This window comes from Hypanus sabinus, chromosome 10, assembly GCF_030144855.1.
Source record: "Hypanus sabinus isolate sHypSab1 chromosome 10, sHypSab1.hap1, whole genome shotgun sequence".
NCBI lineage: Eukaryota > Metazoa > Chordata > Chondrichthyes > Myliobatiformes > Dasyatidae > Hypanus > Hypanus sabinus.
Window position 1 is genome coordinate 72,055,477 of NC_082715.1, and position 27,238 is coordinate 72,082,714.

Genomic DNA, 27,238 nt, shown 5'->3' on the forward strand with positions numbered 1-27,238 from the left:
ATCATTCCCCGGTGAAAGTCACTTAGATCCCATTTCTTCCTCATTCTGATACATGGTCTGAAGAACAATTGAACCTCTTGACCATGTCAGCATGAATTTATGAATTGTATGACTTCCACATGATTAGCTGGTTTGCATTAATGAGCAGGTATTTCATATTCATATATGAATTTCATATTTCATTTCATATGGAAGAATTCAAACGACTGTTTAAACTCAAGAGATTGTACAGATACTTGAGATCTTGAGCAATACACTTAAAACACTGGAGAAACTCAGTAGGTCAGGCAGTATCTATGGAAAAGGTGTTTCAGACCGAGACCATTCATCTGGACTGGAAAGGAAGTAGGCAAATGCCAGAATAATAATGTGGAGGGAGAGGAAGGAGTACAAGCTGCCAGGTGCTAAGTGAGTCTAAATGAAGGAGAAGGTGGGTGTTGTCAGGGAGGGGGGTTTAGAAGCTCGGAAGGGTTAGGTAGATTCCCACCGACAAGCCCATTCCTTTCTATTCCTGATGAAGGGTCTCAATCAGAAATAACCATATAACATATAACAATCACAGCACGGAAACAGGCCATCTCGGCCCTCCTAGTCCGTGCCGAACTCTTAATCTCACCTAGTCCCACCTACCCGCACTCAGCCCATAACCCTCCACTCCTTTCCTGTCCATATACCTATCCAATTTTACCTTAAATGACACAACTGAACTGGCCTCTACTACTTCTACAGGAAGCTCATTCCACACAGCTATCACTCTCTGAGTAAAGAAATACCCCCTCGTGTTTCCTGCCCCCTAACTCTCAAATCATATCCTCTTGTTTGAATCTCCCCTACTCTCAATGGAAACAGCCTATTCACGTCAACTATCTATCCCTCTCAAAATTTTAAATACCTCGATCAAATCCCCCCTCAACCTTCTATGCTCCAATGAATAGAGACCTAACTTGTTCAACCTTTCTCTGTAACTTAAGTGCTGAAACCCAGGTAACATCCTAGTAAATAGTAAATCTTGACTTTTCATTCCACTCCATAGGTGTTGTCTGACTTGCTGAGTTCCAAGCATACTTAATAAGACCATAAGATATAGGAGCAGAAGTAGGCTATTCAGCCCATCGAGTCTACTCTGCCATTCAATCATGGGCTGATCCAATTCTTGCAGTCATCCCCACTCCCCTGCCTTTTCCCCATACCCCTTGATGCCCTGGCTAATCAAGAACCAATCTATCTCTGCCTTAAATGCACCCAATGACTTGGCTTCCACAGCCGCTCGTGGCAACAAATTCCACAGATTTACCACCCTCTGACTAAAGTAATTTCACCACATCTCTGTTCTAAATGGACGTTTTACAATCCTGATGTTGTGCTCTCTAGTCCTGGACTCCCCTACCGTGGGAAATAACTTTGCCACATCTGATCTGTTCAGGCCTTGAATTTGGATTTTATCGAAACCAGACAAGGCTGAGAACCTAGCTGGATCTCTAGGAATGGACTTTGGTATTTTAGGCATAGTTGTGATGTTCTAGGTTGGAGGTTCCTGAATTAAGCTGCTTTGGTAGCTTTTCTGTGAACAGTACAGCTTCTTATAATTATCTAAGAATTATAAGCATTTGAGCAGAATTAGGTTATTCACCCAAACAAGTTTGCTCCACCATTCAATCATGGTTGATTTATTTTTCTCTGTCAAATGAATGTTCCTGCCTTCTTTCTGCAACCTTTGATGCCTTACTATTCAAGATCTTATCAAACTCCACTTTAAATATACCAAATGACTTGAACGGCACAGCAGTGACTTCCTTAGATTTGTTATTCACTGTCTAAAGAAATTATTCCTCACCTGTATTTTAAAGGGATGTCTTTCTATTCTGAGGCTGTGCTTTCTGGTTCTAAACTCTCCCACCATAGGGAACATCTTCTCCATATCCACTATCTCAACCTTCCAATATTCAATGAGTTTCAATGAGATCAGATACCCCTCATTCTTCTCAACACCAGGAGTACAGGCCTAGAAAAGATAATAAGATTTGAATTATAAGAATTCAAAATGGATTATTGCAGGTCTTTGAAATCATGTAGATTCCCTGAGTGATTTAATAAGTAAACCAGACAAATAATGTTTTGACTGGCATTATTACCCACGCCTCTAGACTCTTGGGCTACTGATAGGTATTTATGATGCAACCTTCACTTTGCCAATTCCATTAATTGCGTTTTGTCAGAGTCAGAATCAGATTTGTTATCGCTGACACGTTTTGAAATTTGTTATTTTGCAGCAACAGTACAGTGCAATGCATAAAGCACAACTATATTATATTAAGAAATACAAAAATAAATTAGTCCAAATATCGAGCTAAATTTTGAGGTAGTTCTCATGGGTTCATGGACCTTTCAGACATCTGGTGGCGGAGGGGAAGAAGTTGTCCCTAGAATGTTAAGTGTGTGTCTTCAGGATTCTGCCCCTCCTCCTTTAATTGGAAGAGGCCATATCCTTGGGAGGTGAGGATCCTTTTATCTGTAATTTATTTTTTATTGAAGGGGAGGTGATGATCCTTAATGAAGGATGGAGCCTTCTTGGGTCATCAGCTTTTGAAGATGTCCTCGGTGATAGGGAGACTAGTGCCCCTGAAGTCTACAACCCTCTGCAGCTTTTTCTGATCCTGAGCATTGGAGCCTCCATTTTAGATGGTGATGCAACCAGACACTGTACCTCTGTAGAAAATTGCTGAAATCTTTGAAGATATAACAAATCTTCTCAAACTTCTAATAAAATATAGCCATTGGCATGCCTTCTTTGTGATTAAGATATTCGCACTTAAGCTATCATTTGTCACAGCCTATCTGAATACAATTTATGACTGTTGAACATAATATTAAACTGTACGGATATCTTCAATGCCTTTGCACTTCTGAGGGAAAGTATATTTTATAGCTGGTAATACAGTATTATTTATTTGCTTATTTATTCATTATTGTTAGTTTGTATTTACACATCTTGTCTTTTTTTATACATTGGTTATTTTTCAGGTGGTAGAGGACAAATTGGGGTGAGCGAATCTTTAATTATGTTGGCAGCGAGAAGCTTAGACTGGTGTAGAATAGAAAGAGGTTGGTTTTCTTGTGCTGAGCTGTATCCTTAACTCTGTGCAGTACCTTACAGTCCGGGCAGAGCAACTGCCATACCAAACTCAGTCGGATTCACTACACTGATTGGTCTAATCTCAAATAATAATGAGGCAGCCTACAGAGAAGAAGTCATTACATTGACACAGTGGTGTCAAGAAAACAACTTCTCCCTTAACATCGCAAAAACAAAGGAACTGGTTGTGGACTACAGGAGGAATGGAGATAGGCTAGCTCCTATTGACCTCAAGGGGTCTGGGGTTGAGCGGGTGAACAGCTTTAAGTTCCTTGGCATAAACATCACAGAGAATCTCATGTGGTCTGTACATACCAGCTGTGTGGTGAAAAAGGCACAACAGCGCCTCTTCCACCTCAGACGGTTGAAGGAGTTTGGTGTGGGACCCTAACTCCTAAGAACTTGCTTAGGATCTGGCTAGGATCTTTATGTCCTCGTTGTCCACGGGAATGGTACCAGAGGATTGGAGGAAGGCGAATGTTGTCCCCTTGTTCAAAAAGGGTAGTTGGGATAGTCCAGGTAATTATCGACCAGTGAGCCTTACGTCTGTGGTGGGAAAGTTGTTGGAAAAGATTTTTAGAGATAGGATCTATGGACATTTAGAGAATCATGGTCTGATCAGGGACAGTCAGCAAGGCTTTGTGAAGGGCAGATTGTGCCTAACAAGCCTGATAGTTCTTTGAGGAGGTGACCAGGCATATAGATGAGGGTAGTGCAGTGGATGTGATCTACATGGATTTTAGTAATGCATTTGACAAGGTTCCACATGGTAGGCTTATTCAGAAAGTCAGAAGGCATGGGATTCAGGGAAGTTTGGCCAGGTGGGTTCAGAATTGGCTTGCCTGCAGAAGGCAGAGGGTCGGGATGGAGGGAGTACATTCAGATTGGAGGGTTGTGACTAGTGGTGTCCAACAAGGATCTGTTCTTGGACCTCTACTTTTTGTGATTTTTATTAACTACCTGGATGTGGGGGTAGAAGGGTGGGTTGGCAAGTTTGCAGATGACACAAAGGTTGGTGGTGCTGTAGATAGTGTAGAGGATTGTCGAAGATTGCAGAGAGACATTGATAGGATGCAAAAGTGGGCTGAGAAGTGGCATATGGAGTTCAACCCGGAGAAGTGTGAGGTGGTACACTTTGAAAGGACAAACTCCAAGGCAGAGGACAAAGTAAATGGCAGGATACTTGGTCGTGTGAAGGAGCAGAGGGATCTGGGGGTACATGTCCACAGATCCCTGAAAGTTGCCTCAGAGGTAAATAGGGTAGTTAAGAAAGCTTATAGGGTTTTAGCTTTCATATGTCGAGGGATAGAGTTTAAGAGGCATGATGTAATGATGCAGCTGTATAATACTCTAATTAGGCCACACTTAGAGTACTGTGTCCAGTTCTGGTTGCCTCACTATAGGAAGGATGTGGAAGCATTGGAAAGGGTACAGAGGAGATTTACCAGGATGCTGCCTGGTTTAGAGAGTATAGATTATGATCAGAGATTAAGGGAGCTAGGGCTTTACTCTTTGGAGAGAAGGAGGATGAGAGGAGACATGATAGAGGTGTACAAGGTGTACAAGCACCACTGCTCAGTACAAGAGGACATGGCTTTAAGGTAAGGGGTGGGAAGTTCAAGGGGGATATTAGAGGAAGATTTTTTACTCAGAGAGTGGTTGGTGCATGGAATGCACTGCCTGAGTCAGTGGTGGAGGCAGATACATTAGTGAAGTTTAAGAGACTACTAGACAGGTATATGGAGGAATTTAAGGTGGGGGGTTATATGGGAAGCAGGGTTTGAGGGTCAGCACAACATTGTGGCAGAAGGGCCTGTAATGAGCTGTACTATTCTATGTTCTATGTTTAACTTTCTGTAGGGGCACAATTGACAGCATCTTAACTGGCTGCATCACTGCCTGGTATGGGAAATGTATTTCCCTTAATCACAGGAGTCTGCAGAGAGTGGTGTGGACATCCCAGCACATCTGTAGTTGTGAACTTCCCACTATTCAGGACGTTTCCAAAAATGGGTGTATAAAAAGGGCACTAAATATCATTGAGGATCCAAATTACCTCAAGCAGAAACTGTTCCAGCTGCTACCGTTGGGGTAACAGTACTGCAGCATAAAAGCCAGGACCAGCAGGCTCTGGGACAGCTTCTTCCATCAAGTCATCAGACTGCTTAATTCATGCTGACACAACTGTATTTCTATGTTATATTGACTGCCCTTTTGTACATACTATTTATTATAAATTACTATAAATTGCACATTTAGACAGAGACATAATGTAAAGATTTTTACAGCATATGTATATGAAGGATGTAAGTAACAAAGTCAATTCAATTCAGTTCAGTTCAGTTCAATTCATTCCTTTCACTAGGACTGGTGAGTCTAATACTACAGAGCATAGGTTTAAGCTGAGAGGGGAAAAATGTAAAAGAGAGCTTTTGGCACATCAGTCTTCATAAATCAGAGCATTGAGTTCTGGAGATCGCATATTATACTGAAGTTGCATAAGATGTTGGTGAAGCTGAATAGAAAGTATTGTATACAGTTCTGGTCACCAATCCTTAGATATCAATCAGCTTGAAAGAGTGCAAAGAGAATTTACAAGGATGTTATTGGGACTTGAGGACCTGAGTTTTAGGGCAAGGTTGTATAGGTTAGGACATTATTCCCCTGATCTTGTAGAGGTATACAAATTAGTGAGGAGTATAAATAGATTAAACTCAAGCAGGTTTTGTCCTCTATGGTTGGGTGAGATTAGAACTAGTGGTCGTAGATTAATGCTGAAAGGTGAAATATTTAATAGAAACTTAAGAGGGATCTCTAAATGCGTATGTGCACATTGCCTTCAGCAACTGGGACATTGGAAGTGTTCAAGTGTCATGTAACTGTGTGCAAGATGTTGGTGAGATTGCACCTGATTTATTGTGTGGAGTTCTGGTGATTATCAAGCTCCTAAACTGGCATGGATAACTTCACTCACCTTAACACTGAACTGATTCTACAATCTATGGATTTACTTGCAAGGACCAAACAGCTCATGTTCTCAGTATTATTTATTTTTTTATTTACACAAATTTGTCTTCTTTATCACATTGGTTATTTGTCAGTTTTTGTTTATGCACTGTATAGCTTTTTTTTATAAATTCTATTGACTTCTTTATTTTCCTATAAATGTCTGCAAGAAAATGAATCTCACGGTAATATATGGTAAATATACGTACTTTGATAATAAATTACCCAAAAGTAACTGCCAGGAAAAAAAAAGTGGAGTCAGAACCTTTCGAAACTGTCAAATTCCCTTTTCCATATAACAGCTTTCTGGTCTTTTGGTCTTGATACGTAGTTTATGGAGGAAGTATTACAAATTCAAAGTTTCTAATTACCTGGAGTGTTAAGTATACATTTAGACATTCATTATATACCACAGATTTACTTTATTTTTCATGTCATTATAAAAAGAATATAACAAAAATGGTTTCCACAAACTCAGAGCATGAGTCTGGATAGGAAGGGATTGTCACAATTACCATCTTCTTATTATTATCTGCCTTTTTGTTTCTTTTTGATGTGGACATCAGTTTCTTCTGATGGATATGACTCTTGTTTTCTATTTCTCACCATATCCCTTAATCGCATTTCAGAGGTCTCATGGTATTCAATTACCACTCACCAGATCCCTCAATCTCTTTGGATAAATTTGAGTCCCATTTTCTTCTGACTCAGCATAGTCTTTAATCCCCTGTGATAGGTCTCAGTCTCACTTTTCAAACTCTCAGTCTATCCCTCATTCTTCCTGAGTAAATCTCATTGCCCTATACTATGTTCCTTGATTCCAAAACATATCCAAACATTTATTGAATTTATCCATGATCTCTTCTTTGAAAGGATTTCTTCCACAGCAAATTCCTTTGTTCTCATTACAGCCTGCATTCTTAACTTTGTATGTATAAGTGTTTGCTCTCTGGTGTTTAAGTCCATTGCTATAGTGAACTATTTTGTCTTTTTATGAAAAACCCTCTTCACAATCCTAAATCATATAACATCCTGAAACATATTGTAAACACTTTGTCATCTTACAGGGCACAAGGCAGATGGTGCTGAAGAAGCAGTGAGTCTGAGAAGGACTTAGAGAGATTGGGAGAATGGGCAAAGAAGTGGAAGATAGAATCTAGTGTAGGAAGGTGTATGGTCATGCACTTTGGTAGAGGAATAAAGGTATAGACTACTTCATAAACAGGGATAATATTCAAAAATCAGAGGTACAAAGGGATCTGAGAGACCTTGTGCAGAATTCTCTGAAGGTTAACTTGCAAGTTGAGTCAGTGGTAAGGAAGGCAAATGTAATCTTCGTCACACCTGGTGTATAGTGAGCTGCGTTGGGCTCATTATCTAAGAAAAGATGTGCTGGCATTGGATAGATTCCAGAGGAGGATTGTGAGAATGATTTTGGGAATGAAAAGGTTATTACGTGAGGCTGATTTTTGAATATTTTCCCTGTTTATGAAATAGTCTATACCTGTATTCCTTCTACCAAAGTGCAGATGATAACCCAGAATATTTGATGGCTCTGGGCCTGTACTCTCTGGAGATTAGAAGAATGAGGGGTCTTTGGAACCCTTCAAATATTGGAAGGCCGAGATTCAGTGGATGTGAAGAAGATGATTCCTACAATGGGTGAGACTAGAACCAGAGGAACAGCCTCAGAATACAAGGCTGTCCATTTAGAACAAAGATGAGGAGGAATTCTTTAGCCAAAGGGTGGTGAATCTATTGAACTAATTGCCAAGTCATTGGGTATATTTATAGCAGTGGTTGGTAGGTGCTTGATTAGTCAGAGCATCAAAGGTTACAGGGAGAAAGCAGGAGAATGGGGTTGACAGGCATAATAAATCCGCCATGATGGAATTGTGGAGCAGACTTAATTGGCTGGATAACCTAATTCAATATCTTATGATGTTATGATCTTATGGTATTTTAATTATACAATACAGATTAGTATATATGAGCAGGCTCTTCAGCCTCTGCTGAATACAGTCCAGTCCATCACATGCAAAGAACATCCCACCACTGAGCACCTTTACAAGGAGGGCTGCCATAAGAAAGTAGCATCCGTCAAAGTAAATTTAGGGTCAAAGAATGATAGAAAACTACAGCACAAACAAGCCCGTTGGCCAATCTAGTCCATACCAAAACCATTGAAATTGCCTCCTCCCATCAGTCTGCACCAGGGACTGTAGGCCTCCATAGTCTTGAATACCCATGTATCCAGGTACCTATCCAAACTTCACTTAAGCATCGAAATTGAGCTCACATGCACCACTTGTGCTAGTAGCTCATTCCACAATTTCACTATCCACTGAGGGAAGAAATTTCCCTTCATGTTCCCTTAATCCTTTCACCCTGAACCCATGACCTCTGTGTGTAGTCCCACCTAACCTCAGTGGAAAAAAGCATGCTTGCATTTATCCTATCTATACCCTTCATACTTTTGTATACCGCTATCAAATCTCCTCTCAATTTTCTACTTTCTAAGGAATAAAGTCCTAACCTATTCAATCTTTCCTTTTCACTCAGATCCTCCAGACCCAGCAACATCTTTGTAAACTTTCTCTGTATCTTTTCAACTTCATTTATATTTTTCTTGTAAATAGGTGACCAAAATTGCACACAGTATTCAAAACTAGGCCTCACCAATGTCTTCTAAAACTTCAAGATAACTTTCTAGCTCCTGTACACTTTGATTTATGAAGGTCAATGTGCCAAAAGCTTTTTTTACAATCCTATCTATCTGTGATGCCACTTTCAACAAAAATAAATTTATTATCAAAGCACATATATGTTTCCATATATTACCCTGAGATTCATTTTCTTGTGGGCATTCACAGTAGATACAAAGAAATATAATAGAATCAATGAAAATCTGCACACAAAAAGACAAATAACCAATGTACAATAGAAGACAAACTAAGCAAATTAAAAATAAGTAAATAAATAAATAAATAATATTGAGAACATCAGTCGCAAAGTACTGGAAAGTGAGTCCATAGCTTGTGAAATTAGTTCAGCATTGAAATGAGTGAAATTATCCATGCTGGCTCACCTCAGCTCTCTTCTTGCTACTACTATCAGGAAGGAGATGTAGAAGCCTTAGGTCCCACAACACCAAGTCCAGGAACAGTTATTACCCTGCAACTGTCAGGCTTCTGAATCAGAGTAGATAATTTCACTCACCTCAACACTGAACTGACACCACAATCTGTACACTCACTCTATAACTCAATATTATTTATTATATAATATTATCATGAAGAATCTCACGTACCTTGCTCATGGACTGTTTGTCCCACTCCCATCAGGGAGGAGGCTACATAGTATGCACACCACGACTACCTGACTCAAAAACAGCTACTTTCACCAAGCAGTAAAGCTGGTCAACATCTGCACCTACTAACTCCACCACTACTTTATTATTTCCCATTAGTCACCTTATGTACTGCCTTGCATCACTTTATGTTCATGCAATCTATGTATATAAGCTATCTTATATATTTATAATTTTTTTTATTATTAACAACAAAACATAGAACATAGAAGAGTACAACACATGAATAGTCCCTTCGGCCTACAATGTTGTGCCAAACCAGCTAAAAAGGGGATCAAAAGCTCCCCAAGTCTAATCCCTCCTACCTACACAATGTTCATTTTCCTCTATCTCCCTCACATTCATGTGCCTATCTAAAAGCCTCGAATGTATTTGCCTCTACCACCATACCAGGCAGTACATGCCAGTTTTCCACCACTGAGCAAATAAAATTACCCCTCACATCCCCTTTGAACCTCCCCTCTCTCACATTCAATGTATGCCCTCTGGTATTGGGCATTTCTACACTGGGAAACAGGTACTCATCGTCCACTCTATCTCTGCCTCTCAGAATTTTGTAGATCTCTGTCAGATCTCCTGTGTCCGTGTTCTTTATCTTTCATGTTTTTCTTTGTGCTGCATCTAATTCACAGTTACAACTATTTCATTTTCCTTGCAGTTGAATACTGGAAATGACATTAAACAATCTTGAACCTTGAACCTTGGGTTTGCAGATTGACTGTTAGTCAGTCTTTGTTAAATATAGATTTTCATAAACTCTACTGTATTTCTTTACTTTCCTTTATTTTCTTTATTTTTTTTTATTTTCCTGTATTTCTTTATTTTAAGTACCTGTAAGAAAACATATTCCAATGTTGTATGTGGAGACAAAAGTGTACCTTGATAAATTAAATTTTTATTATTTATTTTTTTTTAATTTAACCCTTAGACTAATTAAACAAATGATACTGAATTATACTATTTCCTTCTGCCCACACGGTCCCTCCAATTCGCTGCATTTTGTGTGCCTTTCTAATTCCTTCTTCAATTCCTCTGTTGTATCTGTTACATCACCACAGGCAATGATAAAGTATAAACACAAGAGATTCTGTGGAAGCTGGAAATTTTGACAGACAGAAGATGCTGGAGGAACTAAACAAGTCAGCCAGTGTTCATGGAGGGGAATAAACAGTCAATGTTTCTGGATAAGAGCCTTCATAAAGTATTAATCTTTTGTACACTATTACCATGGAGTATAATTTCAGGCTCAAAATTTACACTCAAGTGGAATCACATTATTTTTATTCTAACATTATTTTAAATATTGGTGGTGGGTCACATTTGATGCTGTCAGGAAACCTGTGGGGTAGAGATCTAAAAGTGCATGAAGTGCTGCACTAAAGCAGTTCCACTTTCTTGACCTTGGAAGTCCTGGTCCGGTGGAATGAATATCATCACAAACTGGGCTCTTTCTTGGTTTCATTGGATGACCATGACTACTTCTCTGCCTCATCATGCCCTTTAGTCTCCATGGAACATTACAGAGCTGCCTTCCTGGCCACTGGATCTCACTGTTGATCTTACCTGTCCAGACCACTGGAGCTGACTTTACATGGCAATACAAACATGTCCCTATCTCACTGGGGTATCAGACCCACCAGCTAATCTCACCTGGTTTAGCCCACCTGTGATTGCAGTATACTGAGTGTGGCCATTGTCACATACAAACAACACTTACATACTATTAATTGAGTACTGCATAATTAACGACATGTTGACCTTATTATTTTTTGAAATAGTTGAAACAACTGCTGAGAAATTGACTACCAAAGGATAGTACAGCTCCTTTAAGATGATTTACTAATGGGGAATAATAATTGAACTAATACTGTTATTGTCTTCCAAAACTTCATTCAATCTAAGCGTAAGCATAATCTCAGGAGGAGAATCTACAGAGACAACATCAATTTTTTTTTGCATTTTGATGTAAGATTTATTCTGTATGTAAAAGCGCTCTGCCAATAGATCTAATGCTGAAAGGAAATTGTGTTGTCTCCTGAGCATCTCAGCCCCAATTTTTAGGATTGCAGATATAGTTTTTTCAAAATCATTACATTTTTGGCCACTTTAATAGGTACAGCTTTACATCTTCTTGTTAATGCATCTATCCAATTAGCCAATCATGTGGCAGCAACTTAACACATAAAAGCATACAGACATGGTCAAGAGGGTAGGTTGCTGATGAGACCAAACATTAGAATGGTGAAGAAATCTGATCTATGTGACTTTGACCATGGAATGATTGTTGGTGCCAGATGGGGTGGTTTGAGTATCTCAGAAAATACTGATCTCCTGAGATTTTCATGCACAACAGTCACTAGAGTTTACAAATAATGGTGCCAAAAAAAAAACATCTTGTGAGCAGCAGTGCTGTGGGTGAAAGTACCTTGTTAATGAGAGAGATCAGAGGAAAATTGTCAGACAAATAACCACTTGTTACACAGGGGCACGTAGAAGAGGATCCCTGAATGCACATGTCAAACCTTGAAGTGAATGGGCTATAGTAGGAGATAACCACAAACATACATTCAGTAGCCACTTTATTAAGGAGTAGGAGGTACCTAATAAAGTGGCCACTGAATGTGGTTTACAGTTTCTGTTTATTAATGCCTCAGTTGATGGGTTGCATAATGCAGCAAGTGTTGCATGAATGATACTTGATATGCTTTCCATATTTCTTATGTTCTTAATATGCTTAACCATCCCTTATTCTCCTGTTTGAGATTGATTGGAGCATTGTATATCTGCAGTCTTGACTTCTTGAACATCCACATTATTAAGCTTATTACTCTCTGAATATTGCAACACTATCAATTGCAGCTCTGAAGCACTCTCAATTGAAGCCAATTATTCTTTGCACTTTGGATTTTATAGTTTGTACACTGTGAATATTTTACATTTAATTGGACTGTTGCAGTTTTAAATAGCCTCTGGAATCAGTAATACTGGTGACATGAAAGGTCACCTGTTTACTTTTGTTTTAAGATTTGCTCTAGTTCTCACATGTGCATCAAAATATACTGTGAAATGTGTCATTTGGTGTCAACAACCAACACAGTTCAAGGACATGCTGAGGGCAACCGGCAAGTGTCACCAATCTTCTGCCGTCAGTATAACATACCCTCAACTTAACTAATACTAACTTGTACATCTTTGGAATGTGAGAGGAAAGCAGTTTACCTGGGGAAAACACACACAGTTTTGAGGAGAACGTACAAACTCCTTCTGGGCTGCAGTGGGAATTAAACTCACATTGTGATTGCTGGCAGTATAAGATTTATGGTACCATGCCACTATGCTACCATGCCACAAGTGATTTTCAAACATACAAAATGATTTGTTGCATGTCCAAAAGTGGTTGACATGTTACGTGGTTGAGGTATAAAATATTAAAAATTGTTTCTTTTATACCAGCTAAAGTAGTTTTCGCTCTGATGAAGGTGTTTTTATTTTTCCAGCTATTTCTTGCGGTCAGCCTGAAGTCCCAGTGAATGGCCAGCTCTTTGGAGACAAGTTTACCTTTGGGTCCATAGTTCGCTACACTTGTGGTGGATCTCGAACGATAATTGGAAATGATACCCGCATTTGTCAAGAGGATGGTCACTGGAGTGGCTCACTTCCACATTGCTCAGGTACTGCTCACAATACACTTGGTGTAGCAATAGCTTTGTCGTGAATGAAGTCTACTCAAATCTACAGAGATTGCCACAAGCCCTTGACTTTACAACATGTCAAGGTGGTAAAGAAAAAGGTTCAGAGTCAAATTCAGATATATTTATCACATATATATCAAAATGTACAGTGAAGTGTGTTATTTGTGCTAATAACCAAAACAGCTTGGGATGTGCTAGGGCAGCCCGCAAAGCTTAGACTTATTTCCATCAGCCTGAGCCTAAGGTATTAGGAGATGTCAAGGGTAAGTTTTTTACGCGGAGAGTGCCGAGTGCGTGGAATGGGCTGCCAGCAACAGTGGTGAAGGTGGATACTATAGGGTCTTTTAAGAGACTTCTGGACAAGTATATGGAGCTCAGAAAAATTGAGGGCAATGGATAATCCTAGGTAATTTCTCAGTTACTCATGTTTGGCTCAGCTTTGTGGGCCAAAGGGTCTGTATTGTGCTGTAGGTTTTCTATCTTTCTATGAGCTTCTCATCTAGGGCCGAGATTTCAAAGTTAAAAGTAAATTTATTACCAAAGTAAAGACTTTCTAGTTCAAGTTCAACTTATAGCTTATTTTTGTGATAAGCATACATATGCAGAGCATAAATATTATTATTTGCAGCAGCACAGTACGGTATCGGATGTTGTGTCCTGGAGCCAACATGTAGGTGCAATCACAAGGAAGGATTACTGGCATCTATGCATTCACCGTAGCTTAGAGGTTTGGCTTGTCACCAAATACCCCAACAAACCTTTACAGATGTGCTGTTGTAGGTATCCTGACTGGCTGGATTATGGTCTCCTTCAGCAATTTGAATGCACTAGAATGTGAGAAGCTGCAAAGAGTCGTGGATTCAGCTCAGTAAATCACGGGCATATCCCCCCCCCCCACCGTCACTAATACCTACAGGAGATGCTGCCTCAAGTACTGGAGTACTCCATGACTCTAGAAGTAGCACATGGAGGAACAGGCAAAAGAGAAAGTACCACTAATGAAGAAACAGAAATTATGAGCCTTTAATTTGTGTAATTGCACAGGGAATAAAGGAGACTCCTGGCATCTACACCTGTGCAGATAAGTTAGGAAATCTAGATATTCCTGTTATAGTCAGAGAGTCATAGAGCCTTGCAGTTCAAAGTTCATAGTAAATACAAACACAATATAATCAATGAAAATTACACACACAATCAAAGTGCAAAAGACAACAAACTGCAAATGCAAAAACAGAAAAATGATCAAAAGAATAATAAAAATAAGCAATAAATAACAAGAACATATCAAGACCTTGAAAGTGAGTCCAAAGGTTGTGGAATCAAGTCAGTTTTGGGGCCAGTGAAGTTAAGTGAAGTTATCCCCTCTGGTTCAAGAGCCTGATGGTTGAGGAGTAGTAACTGTTCCTGAAGCTGGTAGCGTAGAACCTGATGTTTATGTACCTCCTTTCTGATGGCAGCAGAGAGAAGCAATCATGGCCTGGATGCTGGGGGTCCTTGATGATGGATGCTGCTTTCTTGTGACACCACTCCTTACAGATATGCTCAATGGTGAACAGGGCTTTACCAGTAATGGACTGGGATGTATTTCTTCAATCATCTAGTCAATGCCAAAGTATTATTCTGCCTAGTCCCATCAACCAGCATCTAGACTATAGCCCTTCGTACCCCTCCCTAATCTCATTATGTTAGTGATATAATACCTGTCCACAGCTCTTTCACATCATCTGTCAATATAATCAACAAGGAATCATCGATTTGATGAAAGGGCTGTATTAAATTGTTAATGGTTAATATTCCTTCTCTAGCCTCATAAAGTTATCTTTTGAGTGATATTTAATTCTGTCTGAATAATTATTGCAAGGCTTCCAAGATTTTAAATTGATTTTACATGTTAATTTATGTTTTTTCATCTTCTGCCTTAATCCCATGGGTTAAGTCCAATCCTTAAAGTACAAACTAAGCTTAAAAAGTTCAGTTGATCTTAGAGTGGGTTATAAGGTTATTGTGGGCCGAATGCCTGTATTCTGCTGTAGTGTTCTATGTGGCCACTTTATTAGGTACATCCAACACATAATAAAGAGGCCAACTGAGTGCACGTTCGTAGTTTTCTGCTGCTGTAACCCATCCACTTCAAAGTTTGTTGTGTTGTGCATTCAGAGATGCTCTTCTGCACACTACTGTTGTGATGTGTGGTTATTTGAGTAACTGGCATTTTCCTGTTGGCTTGAATCAATCTGGCCATTCTCTTCTGACCTCTCTCATTAACAAGATATTATCATCCACAGAACTGCCACTCACTAGATTTAAAAACAAAAATTGGCATCATTTTCTATAAACTCTGAAGACTGCTGTTTGTTAAAATTCCAGGAGAACAGCAGTTTCTGAAATATTTAAATCACCCCAACAATCATTTCACGGTCAAAGTCACTGAGATGATTTTTTTCCCCCATTCTGATGTTTGATTTGAACAACAACTTAAAAGCCCCTTGACCGCACCTGGATGCTTTTATGCATTGAGTTGCTGCCACATGATTGGCTGATTAGATACTTGTATTAACATTCAGCTGTACAGGTGTACCAAATAAAGTGGCCACTCAGTGTATGTTCTTTCAAATAGAGGAACATATGTTTTTGCATTTTCTGCCCAAGGGGAGGAAGGAGAAGGGAGAATATCCATGGTGGATCAGATCTTTAACTGTATAGACACTGTCCATGGAGTAAAGCCTAGTTTCTCTGATGTACTTACCTGTGCCCTCAACTCTCTGCTGTTTCTTGCAGTTTTGGGCACAGCATTTGCTGTATCAAAAGATTATGCATCCAGACAGGAAACTTTCTGTGGTGCAAATGAATTATTGATGAGGGTCAATGGTAATGTACAAAATTTCCTTCACCTCCTGTGAAAGAAGGATATTTTAGTAAAATAGAGCAAACAAGTTGTACTGAATTGTAGTGCGGAAGTTCAACACAGCCACCAATATTCCTGTAGGTTTTACCTGTGTGGGGTAGATAATAATGTGAATTAATGAGTGCTGTTAGGAAGCAGAAATTACTGCTCCCTAGGAGATTAAAGAGAAACACTGTGGAGTATTACGAGTCAGCATGTTGCCTTGTTGACTTAGATAATTATCAGGGAAAGATGTCCAGCGTGCTATCCCAGTGATTCAGGGCCTTGTCTGAATTCTGAAACTTCATCACTGATCACACAGCAAGGTGCTGCTGTTCCACACTGTTCTCAACAACTGGAGATGTGACTCGGAGCCATTGGACAGCTGTTAGCAACATTTAGCAACAATCGATCGTGGTGAATACTGTTGTGGAAATTGGAGGCTGTGTAGTTGTTCCTAGCCTCTTAAGTTTTAGAGAGCTTCAAGATTCAAGATTGTTTATTGTCATTTCAATAGTAAAGGAGAATGAAACAGAATAATAAACCAGAACAGAATAGTTTAGAAGAATGAGGGAGATCTTGTTGAAACCTACTGAATATTATAAGGCCCAGATAGAGTGGATGTGTTATCTGTAAAGGGTGAGCCATGGACTAAAGGACATAGCTTCAGAATAGGGAGACATCCATTTGGAACAGAGATAAGGAGGAAGTTCTTTAGCTAGAGGATGGAGAATCTGTGAAATCTATTGCTATGGATGGCTGAGGAGGCCTAGTCATTGATATATTTAAAGTGGAGGTAGCAGGTAGGAGAATGGGGTTGAGAGAGTTAATTAATCAGCCATGATGGAATAACAGAGCAGACTTAATGGGCCAAATGGCCTAATTCTGCTCCTATATTGTATGGTCTTGTCATCTTATGTTAATGATTGTTACTCCAGGTCCAATGCAGCATAAAACAACATATTCAGCTAAAAAACACAATATACAACATAAGCATTGGAGATCCTGTGGATGTTGGATATCCAAAGCAACACATGCAAAATGCTGGAGGACCTTAGCAAGTCAGGCAGCCTCTATAGAGGGGAATAAACAATTGATGTTTCAGGCTGAGACCATCATTCAAAAAGTAACATGATTAAAGGCTCATGCAATTATGAGGAGACCATCCGGATGCTAGTTTTGTTGAGAGTTGATTATAATGTACAGCTCTCCCCATGACTCCTCGGTGTTGATGCTCAGGGGCTTTGATGGGGGACAGCAGTGATAAACTTGGCATAGTTATTCATTACTCTCCATTACACATCAATAGCTCTGCCATGGGGAAAGTGAAGAGCACAATATTCCCTGTTGTGCACATAGCAGACGATCTCTCCTCCTCACTAGTCAAGAAAGCACAGCAGCTGAGGTAATTGAGGCACACACAAATCCTCATGCCCGTTCTAACAGCTTTCTATAGGAGCACCATTGAAAGCATCATGCTTGGCTGCATCTTTGTGTGGTGTAAAAGCTGCAAGGTATCCGGCCTCAAAACCCTACAAAGGATAGTAAAAACCACCAAGTAGATCAGTGGGGTCTCTCTCCCTCCAATTTTTGTGACATCTATGAGGAGCATGGTAGACAAAAAGCACGGAGCATTGTTGAGGATCCCTACCATCATTTCCACAATCTCTTGATCCACTATCATCAGAAAGGGCTGCCAGACTAGGAAATGTCTTCTTCCTCTAGGCTTTGAGACAAATGAATACTCTGCTACCACTGAGGTTTCATCACTAGGACAGCAAGCTAGTTTCTATTTATTGCTTACTGCTTACCTGGGCTGCACACTACATGCATTTTGAATTATATTGAATTGCTCTGTGTGTGATATATGTTTTGTGGGAGCATTGTTTCATTTGGTTGTATAGAAGTATAATTGGATGACAATAACCTTGAACGTAATTAAGACAATTAAACTGTGAAGAACTAATGAACTCTATATCAGAGCTTTATATTGGTCACATTAAATGTAGTATTGATTGGAGGATTTGGGGCAGGCATGCTTATTTTGCTTCAATTGCATTTTCTTCTATCCGCTGCACTTAGACAATGAAAATTCCAAAATGGACTACAGCTGAACTATTCTTATGTTTCAGGATTCATTGGAATGATTTTGCTTGGCATTGTCCAACAGACTGCATCTCACAATCAGAATCCGAACCTGTGTTGTGAAATTTGTTGTTCGGCAGCAGCAGTACAGTGCAAGACATAAACTATTAAGTTATAATAAGAAATATAAAAGATGAATGAATAGTTCAAAGAGAAAGCAAAATAAAGAGGTGGTGTTCATGGATTCATGGATGATTCAGAAATCTGATGCTGGAGGGGAAGAAGCTGTTTTTGAAATGCTGAGTGTGTGTCTTAAAGCTCCTGTACCACCACCTTTGTTTGTTGTTTTATGACAGCAGTACCATGCAATACATAATAATCACTAGTACAGAAATAGTGTATAAGAGGAATCCCAACTTAGGGTTCATGGGTCACTCGGAAATCTGATAGGAGAGAGGAGAAGTTGTTTGTAAAGCCTTCCTGATGGTAGAAATAAGAAGAGGGCATGTCCTAGGACTCAGGGGTCAGCAACCTTTACTACTGAAAGAGCCACTTGGACCCGTTTCCCACAGAAAAGAAAACACTGGGAGCCGCAAAACCCGTTTGACATTTAAAATGAAATAACACTGCATACAACGTTTTGTTTTGCCTTTATGCTATGTATAAACAAACTATAATGTGTTGCATTTATGAAATTGATGAACTCCTGCAGAGAAAACGAAATTACATTTCTGCATGCCACAAAAACATTTTGAACTCCGAAAAAAAGATGTTGGGTTGAAGGTTACTTTTCAGTAAAATACTCAATGTCTATTTGAGTCCTTCTTGTATTTATGAAAAACGCCAAACTTAAATTTACAGCCAGCAGCAAACCAAAAATAACGTCAGCCAGCTGTCAACCTGAAAAATAAAAGGACTATTTCACTGAACAATGAAAACATGTGAATATACATAAAATAATAGGCAATTAAAATATTTATCATACTTGGTCAGGTTGACTCACACCTGACAATGCAGTCGTATTCAGTAGGGATGGATCGATGCTTAGGGGAGTGACCGGGAAGGATAATGTGTTTTTTTCCTCTCTGAACTCACAGAAGCGTTTCCCAAACGATGTTTGCATTGCGATGATTGCAGAATGTAAATACTCCGAATTTATCATGTCGTGACCTTGTTTGAACTCTCTCAAATTGGGGAAGTGAGACAATGTGCCTTTCTGTAAATCTCTGGCAAGCACTGTCAACTTGCGCTTGAATTCCAAAACATCCTCCAACATGTGCAGGGCTGTATGTCCTTACCCCTGAAGAGCTGTGTTCAGCGTGTTCAGGTGCGCTGTCATGTCTACCATGAAGTGTAGTTTTCCAGCCACTCTGGCTGTTCCAGCTCAGGAAAGGTGAGCCCTTTGCTGCCCAGGAAAGTTTTCACTTCTTCCAGACACGCGACAAAGCGTTTCAGCACCTTCCCTCTGGACAGCCAGCGATAAAAACACGTTGTAGTTGTGTGCTACACGCAGTCAGTAAACTGCAGTCAAAGATAGCTTTATTCGAACTAAACAGCCTTGCTTTTAAGCCTCCCTCATCCCGCCACCCATGGGCGTGGATGCTGCAAAAGACACGTACTCACAAACCCCCGTAGGCTATCTCCCTTAGCCTGAACGCTGGCTAATTGTGAGCCGGTTCGGATGTGTCAGGAAATGGGTCGCCCGCCACAACGTCTTATTTAGATTGTACAAGATCACCATAATCTTCAAATTTAGAATTACATTTCAAAAACTAACAAACTAACATAAAATACATTTTAATTAAATACTGACCAATTATTTCCCAAAGCAACAGGGAGCCGCAGCACAGACGTAAAAGAGCCACATGTGGCTCCGGAGCCGCGGGTTGCCGACCCCCATCCTAGGTGATGAGGGTGTGCTACGTTCTCGAAGCCCTGCCTTTTGAAGATAGTAATGACATTATTTATAGAGTATTTTTTCATACAGACAATGTAATTCAATGTGCTTTACAATAGGATAAAAGTGTAAAATAAACATGAACATAAAAATGAACATGAAAATAGAAGACCAAAAGATTGTTGAGGCTATTGCATATGATGAAGCTGGCTGAATTTGCAACCCTCTGCAACTTTTTCTGATCATGTGCAATGGCTTTCCCATACTAGAAGGTGATGATACAACCAGTGAGAATGTTCTTCATGGCACAAATGTGGAACTTAGTTGGAGTTTTTGATAACATACCAAATCTTCTCAAACTCCTGATGTAAAATAGCTGTTGCCATGCCTTTTTTGTAATTGCATCAATATGCTGGGTCCAGGAAAAGATCCTCAGAGATGCTGAAGATGTTCACCCTTTCCGCTCAATAAGGACTGGTGCGTGTTCTCTCAATTGCCCCTTCCTGAAATTCACAATCAACTCCTTGGTCTTACTGGCGGGAGTTATTGCTGTGACACCACTCAATTTGCTGATCTATCTCACTCCTATGGCTAACACGAGTATATCTCACTCCAAGGTGCTTGGAGGTAGGTACAGAGGGGATGTCTGGGGTAAGTTTTTTTACGCTGAGAGTGGTGAGTGCATGGAATGGTGAATGCTGGCGACAGTGGTGGAGGTGGATATGATAGGATCTTTTAAGAGACTCCTGGATAGGTACTTGGAGCTTAGAAGAATAGAGGGCTATGGGTAACCCGAGGTAATTTCTAAGGTAAGTACATGTTCGGCATAGCATTGTGGGCCAAAGGGCCTGTATTGTGCTGTAGGTTTTCTATGTTTACATGCTTCCTGTATACTTCCTTGTCACCATTTGAAATTCTGACAATAGTTATGTGTTTGTCAAATTTATAGAGAGTGTTTGAGCTGTGATTAACCATACAGTCATGAGTGTGGAGAAAGTAGAGCAGTGGGCTAAGCATGCATCCTCGAAGTGCACCAGTGTTGACTTTCCATAAAGAAGAGAAGTTATTTCCAATCTGCACTTACTGTTGTCTCCTGATGCAGAAGTCCAGTTGCAGAGGGAGGAACAGAGGCCCAGGTCTTGAAGCTTATTGATTAGTACTAAGAGAATGATGGTGTTGAATGTTGAGCTGTATTCAATAAACAGCAGCTGGATTTAGGTAATGCTGATGTCCAAAGCCAAGTGAAGAGCTAGTGAGATTGCATCCACTGAAGATCAAAGTAACCCCTCTAGAGTTTAACCTTGCATATAAATTTCATATGTTTATTAAGCATTTAGTTTTCATATGCTGAATGCATAATTGAATTGTTTCTCCAAATAACTAATGGAACGGCAGGTCACAGAATTGTCCAGATCTAATCATACATATTCCAGGAAGACTAGTTTTATGATTTCACAGGCTTGGATGCACTTGTGCTGACAGATGCAATTTTTTTTCAAATCTCCAGCTTCACATTAACCCTCACTTAACAGCTGGTGCTGTGAATTGTGTGATGTTCTGTGCCAGTCAAACATTTTTTGTGGGATGAGGGCAAATTCCAACAACATCCTGATAACTGAACCTCTGTGACTAAGGCTGGCCAGTGCTTGTACCAAGTTATAGTGATGTGCGTTGACTAGCAGCAGCTAATCCTGATCTTTCATAGCATGCATTTGCAGTTACAGTTATATAGGAGCAAAGCAGGTCCTTTTGACCAATGCATCCAAATATAGTCTTAAATAGACAGGACCATTTGTCTGTGTTTAGTCCATATTTCTCTAAAGATTTCCAACCCATGAACCTGTCCAACTTCAAAACATTGGAACTGTACCCATCTTTATCAGTATTATTTTTTTAATTTCCACAGATAATCTTCGGTTACACAATTGTTGATTGTCAGTCTTGTGCGTAGTTTTCGTTAATTCCATTGTATTTCTTGTTTTACTGTGATTGCTGACAAGAAAATGAATCTCAGGGTACTATATGGTGACATAAACATACTTTGATAATAAAATTACTTCAAAATTTGAACTTTATCATATCCTTGTTCTATACACTGGCCACTCTTTCAGGGAAAAAAATCTTCCCTTTCTCATCTTAAACCTATGCCTCCTAATTTTGGACTCCAGGGAAAAGGCCATGTCCACCTGTCTTATCCACAACCCTCATGATTTTACAAATCTTTGATAGGTCACCCCACTGTCCCTTTCAAAACGATCAACCTCTCCCCATACTCATACTCCCCAGTCACTGTAATGTCCTTGTGAATCTTTTCTGCACTCTTTCCAGTTTACTGCAATCATTCTAATAGCTTATTTTATCATTCAGCATGTGTCTCATTATAATATTTAATGGTTTTTCTTTGCATTTTTTTGAGGAATAGAGATCTCACCAGTAGGGTTAGTATTTTGGTCTGGGTGTCAGATGTGAGAATCCTGGGAGTCTTCCAGTCTCCCAGATGGTCACATCTGCACCAGGTGCACCGAGATGCAGCTCCTGAGAGAGCGTGTTAAAGACCTGGAGCTGCGGCTTGAAGACCTGCAGCTTAATAGGGAGACTGATCAGGACTTAGGGAGCAGCTAGAGGGAGTTCGTCACCCTGAGGCTGCAGGAGTTAGATAAGTAGGTAACTATCAGGGAAGGGATGTGAAGAGCTCAGATAGTAGCAAGCACCCCTGTGGCCATACCCCTCAGTAATCATTATCTTGTTTTGGATGTGATGCACCAACAATAACTCTCGGAGACGAGAGGCGAGATATAGGCTTTTATTGGCTGGAAGAAAGAACAAGCTGCAATTGACCACCAGACTACATCCTGGAGACTGAGGCCAGGGCTCAGGCTCCAATCACGTTTATACCAGGGTCCGTGGGAGGAGCCACAGGAGCAGTCAATGGGGGGGGGGGGGGGGGCGTGTCCAGACAGGTATATGTAGTTCACCACAGGATGCTGTTGAGGGGGGTGACCTGATAGAGAACGACCATGATGATCGGGTCTCTGGCACTGAGCCTGGTTCTGTGGTGCAGAAGGGAAAGAGGAAGATGAGGAATGTGGTAGTCAGAGGGGATTCCATTGTGAGGGGAATGGACAGGAGGTTTTGTCAGCCTGATATAGAAACCCACATGGTGTGTTGCCTCCCAGGTGCCAGGGTACGGGATATCTCAGATCGGGTGCAGAGTATTCTGAAGGGAGAGGGTGAACAGCCAGAAGTCTTGGTACATGTTGGTACCAATGACATAGGTAGAAAAAGGGAGGAGGTCTTGAAGAGAGAATTCAGTGAGTTGGGTAGGAGGCTGAAAGGCAGGACCTCTAGGATAGTAATCTCAGGATTGCTACCTGTGCCACGTGCTAGTGAGTGCAAGAACAGCATGATCAGGCGTATTAATGTGTGCCTGAGAGACTGGAGTAGGGGGCAGGGATTCAAATTCCTGGATTGCTGGGGCCTCCTCTGGGGGAGGTATGACCTGTAAAAAAAAAGATGGCTTACCCCTGAACCCAAAGGGGTTCAATATCCTAGCAGGCATGTTTAACAGAGCAGTTAGCGAGGCTTTAAGCTAACTTGGCAGGGGGATGGGAACCGAAGTGATAGGGCTGAGGAAGGGGAAAACAGAAATAAATCAAAGAAAGCATGCAACAAAGATTACAGAAAGAGCAGGCAGGAGGTGAGGCTTAATCAAAGCCAGTGGCATGAGTTACTGGGCAAGAGAGGGATGGTGCAGTTAAAACAGAAAGCAACAAATACTGGACTGAGAGTGTTGTATTTGAACGCACGCAGCATAAGGAATAAAAATGGATGATTTTGAAATTCAGCTACAGATTGTTAATATGAAGTTGTGGCCAACTCTGAAACTTGGCTAAAGGATGGCTACCATTGGGAGCTGAATGTACAAGGATATACAGTATATCAGAAAGATAGGTTAATAGGCAGAGGAGGTGATGCTGCTCTGTGTATACGAAATAATATTAAATAATTGGAAAGAGTTTTTAAGTTAATTAGTTAAGAAGTGACAGGCCTCCAAACAGCAGCCAGGATTACAAATTACCGCAGGAGTAGAAACGACGTGTCAGAGAGTCAATGTCATGATAATCATTTGGAATTTTAACATGAAAGTGGATTGGGGAAACTACGTCAGTACTGGACCCCAAGACAGAGAATTTATAGGATGTCTAAGGGATGGCTTTTTGGAACAGCTTGATGTCGAGCCCAATAGGAGATCGGCTGTGCTGGATTGGATGTTGTGCAATGATCCGGTGATAATAAGAGAGCTGAAGGCTAAGGAACCCATAGGGAACAGTGATCACAATATGATCGAGTTCACATTGAAATTTGAAAAGGAAAAAATAAAATCCTATCTGTTGGTATTTCAGTGGAATAAAGGAAATTACAATGGCATGAGAAGGGAACTGGCTGAAGTTGACTGGAAAGGACATTTGCAGGAAGGACAGCAGAGCAGCAATGGCTGGAGTTTCTGTGAAAAATGAGGGAAGTACAAGACAGATATGGACAAAATAAGAAAAAACTTTCAAAGGGAAGAAGGACACTACCGTGGCTGACAAGTGAAGTCAGAGCCAAAGTAAAAACAAAAGAGAGGACATACAAACAAGCCAGAGCTAGTGGGAAGGTAGAGGGTTGGGGAGCTTTTAAAAATGTGTAGAAGGAAACTAAAAAAGTCATTGGGAAGGAAAAGATGAATTATGAATTTCATAATATCATAATAATGGCGACTGATATCAAAGAAGATACTATAAGTTGTTTCAGTATACAAAGGGTAAAGAGTCGAGTGTAGATATTGGACAATAGAAAATTATGCTGGAAATACTGTAATAAGAAATGCCGAGATGGCAGAGGAACTGAATGCAGATTTTGCATCAGTCTTCACAGTAGAAGACATCTGCAGTGTACCGGACATTCAAGAGTGTCAGGGAAGTGAATATTGTTCAGTGAACATTACGACTAAGGAGGTGCTCGGGAAGCTTAATGGTCTGAGTGTGGATAAATCTGGACCTAATGGAATGCACCCTTGGGTTCTGAAGGAAGTAGCCGGAGAGAATGTGGAGGCATTAACAACAATCTTTCAAGAATCGGTAGATTCCAGATGACTGGAAAATTGCAAGTGTTACTCCGCTATTTAAGAAAGGTGGGGGGCAGCAGGAAATTATCGACCTGTTAACCTGAAATCAGTGGCTTGGAAGTTGTTGGAATCGATTGTTAGGGATGAGATTACACAGTACCTGGAGGCATACGACAAGATAGGCCAAAGCCAGCATGGTTCCCTGAAAGGAAAGTCCTGCCTGACAAACCTATAGCAATTCTTTGAGGAAATTATAAGCAGGGTAGACAAATGAGATGCAGTAGATGTGGTGTACTTGGATTTTCAGAAGGCCTTTGACAAGGTGATGCACATGAGGCTGAGTAGCATGGAATTACTAGCATGAGTGGAGCATTGGCTGGTCAGCAGAAAACAGAGAGTGGGAATAAAGGGATCCTATTCTGGCTGGCTGCCGATTACCAGTGGAGTTCCACAGGGGTCAGTGTTGGGACTGCTGATTTTTACAATGTATGTCAATGATTTGGACTATGGTATTAATGAAGTTGTGGCTAAATTTGCTGATGATACAAAGATAGGTGGAGGGGCAAGTAGTGTTGAGGAAACAGAGAGCCTGCAGAATGAATTAGATAGCTTAGTGGAATGGACAAAGAAGTGGCAAATGAAATACCATGTTGGAAAATGTATGATCACACACTTTGGTAGAAGAAATAAACGGGCAGGCTATTATTTAGATAGGGAGAGAATTCAAAATGCAGAGGTGCAAAGGGTCTTGCGAGTCCTTGTGCAGGATACCCTAAAGATTAACCTCCAGGTTGAGTCGGTAGTAAAGAAGGCGAATGCAATGTTGACATTCATTTCTAGAGGTATAGAATATAAGAGCAGGGATGTGATCTTGAGGCTCTATAATGCACTCATGAGACCACACTCGGAGTATTGTGTGCAGTTTTGGGCTCCTTATTTTAGAAAGGATATACTGACACTGGAGAGGGTTTAGAGAAGATTCACAAGAATGATTCCAAGAATAAAAGGGTTACCATGTGTGGAACATCTAGCAACTCTTGAGCTGTATTCCCTGGAGTTCAGATTAGATATGGCAAAGTTACTTCCCATGGTAAGGGAGTCTAGGACAAGAGGGCACAACTTCAGGAACAAAGGGCATCCTTTTAGAAATGAGATGTGGAGAAATTACTTTAGTTGGAAGATCTAGTTGGAAGATTTAGTTGGTAAATCTGTAGAATTTGTTGCCACAGGCCGCTGTGGAGGCCAAGTCATTGGGTGTATTTAAGGCAGAGATAGGTATGTTCCCGATTAGCCAGGGCATCAAAGGGTATAGGGTGAAAGCAGGGGAGTGGGGATGACTGGAAGAATTGGATCAGCCCGTGTTTGAATGGCAGAGCAGACTCGATGGGCCGAACAGCCTACTTCTGCTCCTATATTTTATGGTCTATGGTCTAAGATCAGGGGAAAGGAGTGGCTTCTTTCTCAACCAACTCTTTTCTTCTGGATTTAAAGCATAACAAACAACAAGACTTCTGGGTTCTTCGACCTTCCCTTTAAATCCTGATGCAGAGCACAGCCCAAAACATCACCTCATTATTCTTCTCCATAAAAGCTGCATGACTTGCTGAGTTCCTTTGGACTTTTATATGCATTCCTCAAGAATTCCAGCATCTGCAGAATCATGTGTCTGTGATGAGCCGTTCAATATACTTGCACTTGTCTGTGAACCTTCTGTGGTAGATTGCTTTACAAATTGACTAGAATATAAAAGCAAGGATGTAATGCTGAGGCTTTATAATACATTGGTCAGATCACATTTGGAATATGGGAATCAGTCTTAACTAAGAAAAGGTGTGTTGACATTGGAATAGAATTTCACAAGAAATATTCCAGGATTGAAACGATTAATGTATGAAGAGTGTTTGATGGCTCTGGGCCTGTACTCACTGGAGTTTAGATGAATGAGGAAGGATCTCATTAAAGTCTATCAAATTTTGAAAGGTCTAAGTAGAGTAGATGTGGAGAGAATATTTCCTATAGTGTTGGAGTTTAAGACCAGAAGGTACAGCCTCAGAATACAATGTA

At 40.4% G+C, this 27,238-nt stretch overlaps 1 protein-coding gene across 1 annotated transcript in view; it reads left to right on the plus strand.

Moving 5' to 3' along the window:
- The window catches only part of LOC132400744 (CUB and sushi domain-containing protein 1-like), a 2,029,389-nt gene that overhangs the window by 1,909,945 nt on the left and 92,206 nt on the right, over positions 1 to 27,238 (plus strand). Inside the window, exon 56 of the mRNA XM_059982042.1 lies at positions 13,007 to 13,180. Coding sequence (XP_059838025.1) covers positions 13,007 to 13,180 — 174 coding nt within the window. The remainder of the gene's footprint in view (positions 1 to 13,006; positions 13,181 to 27,238) is intronic.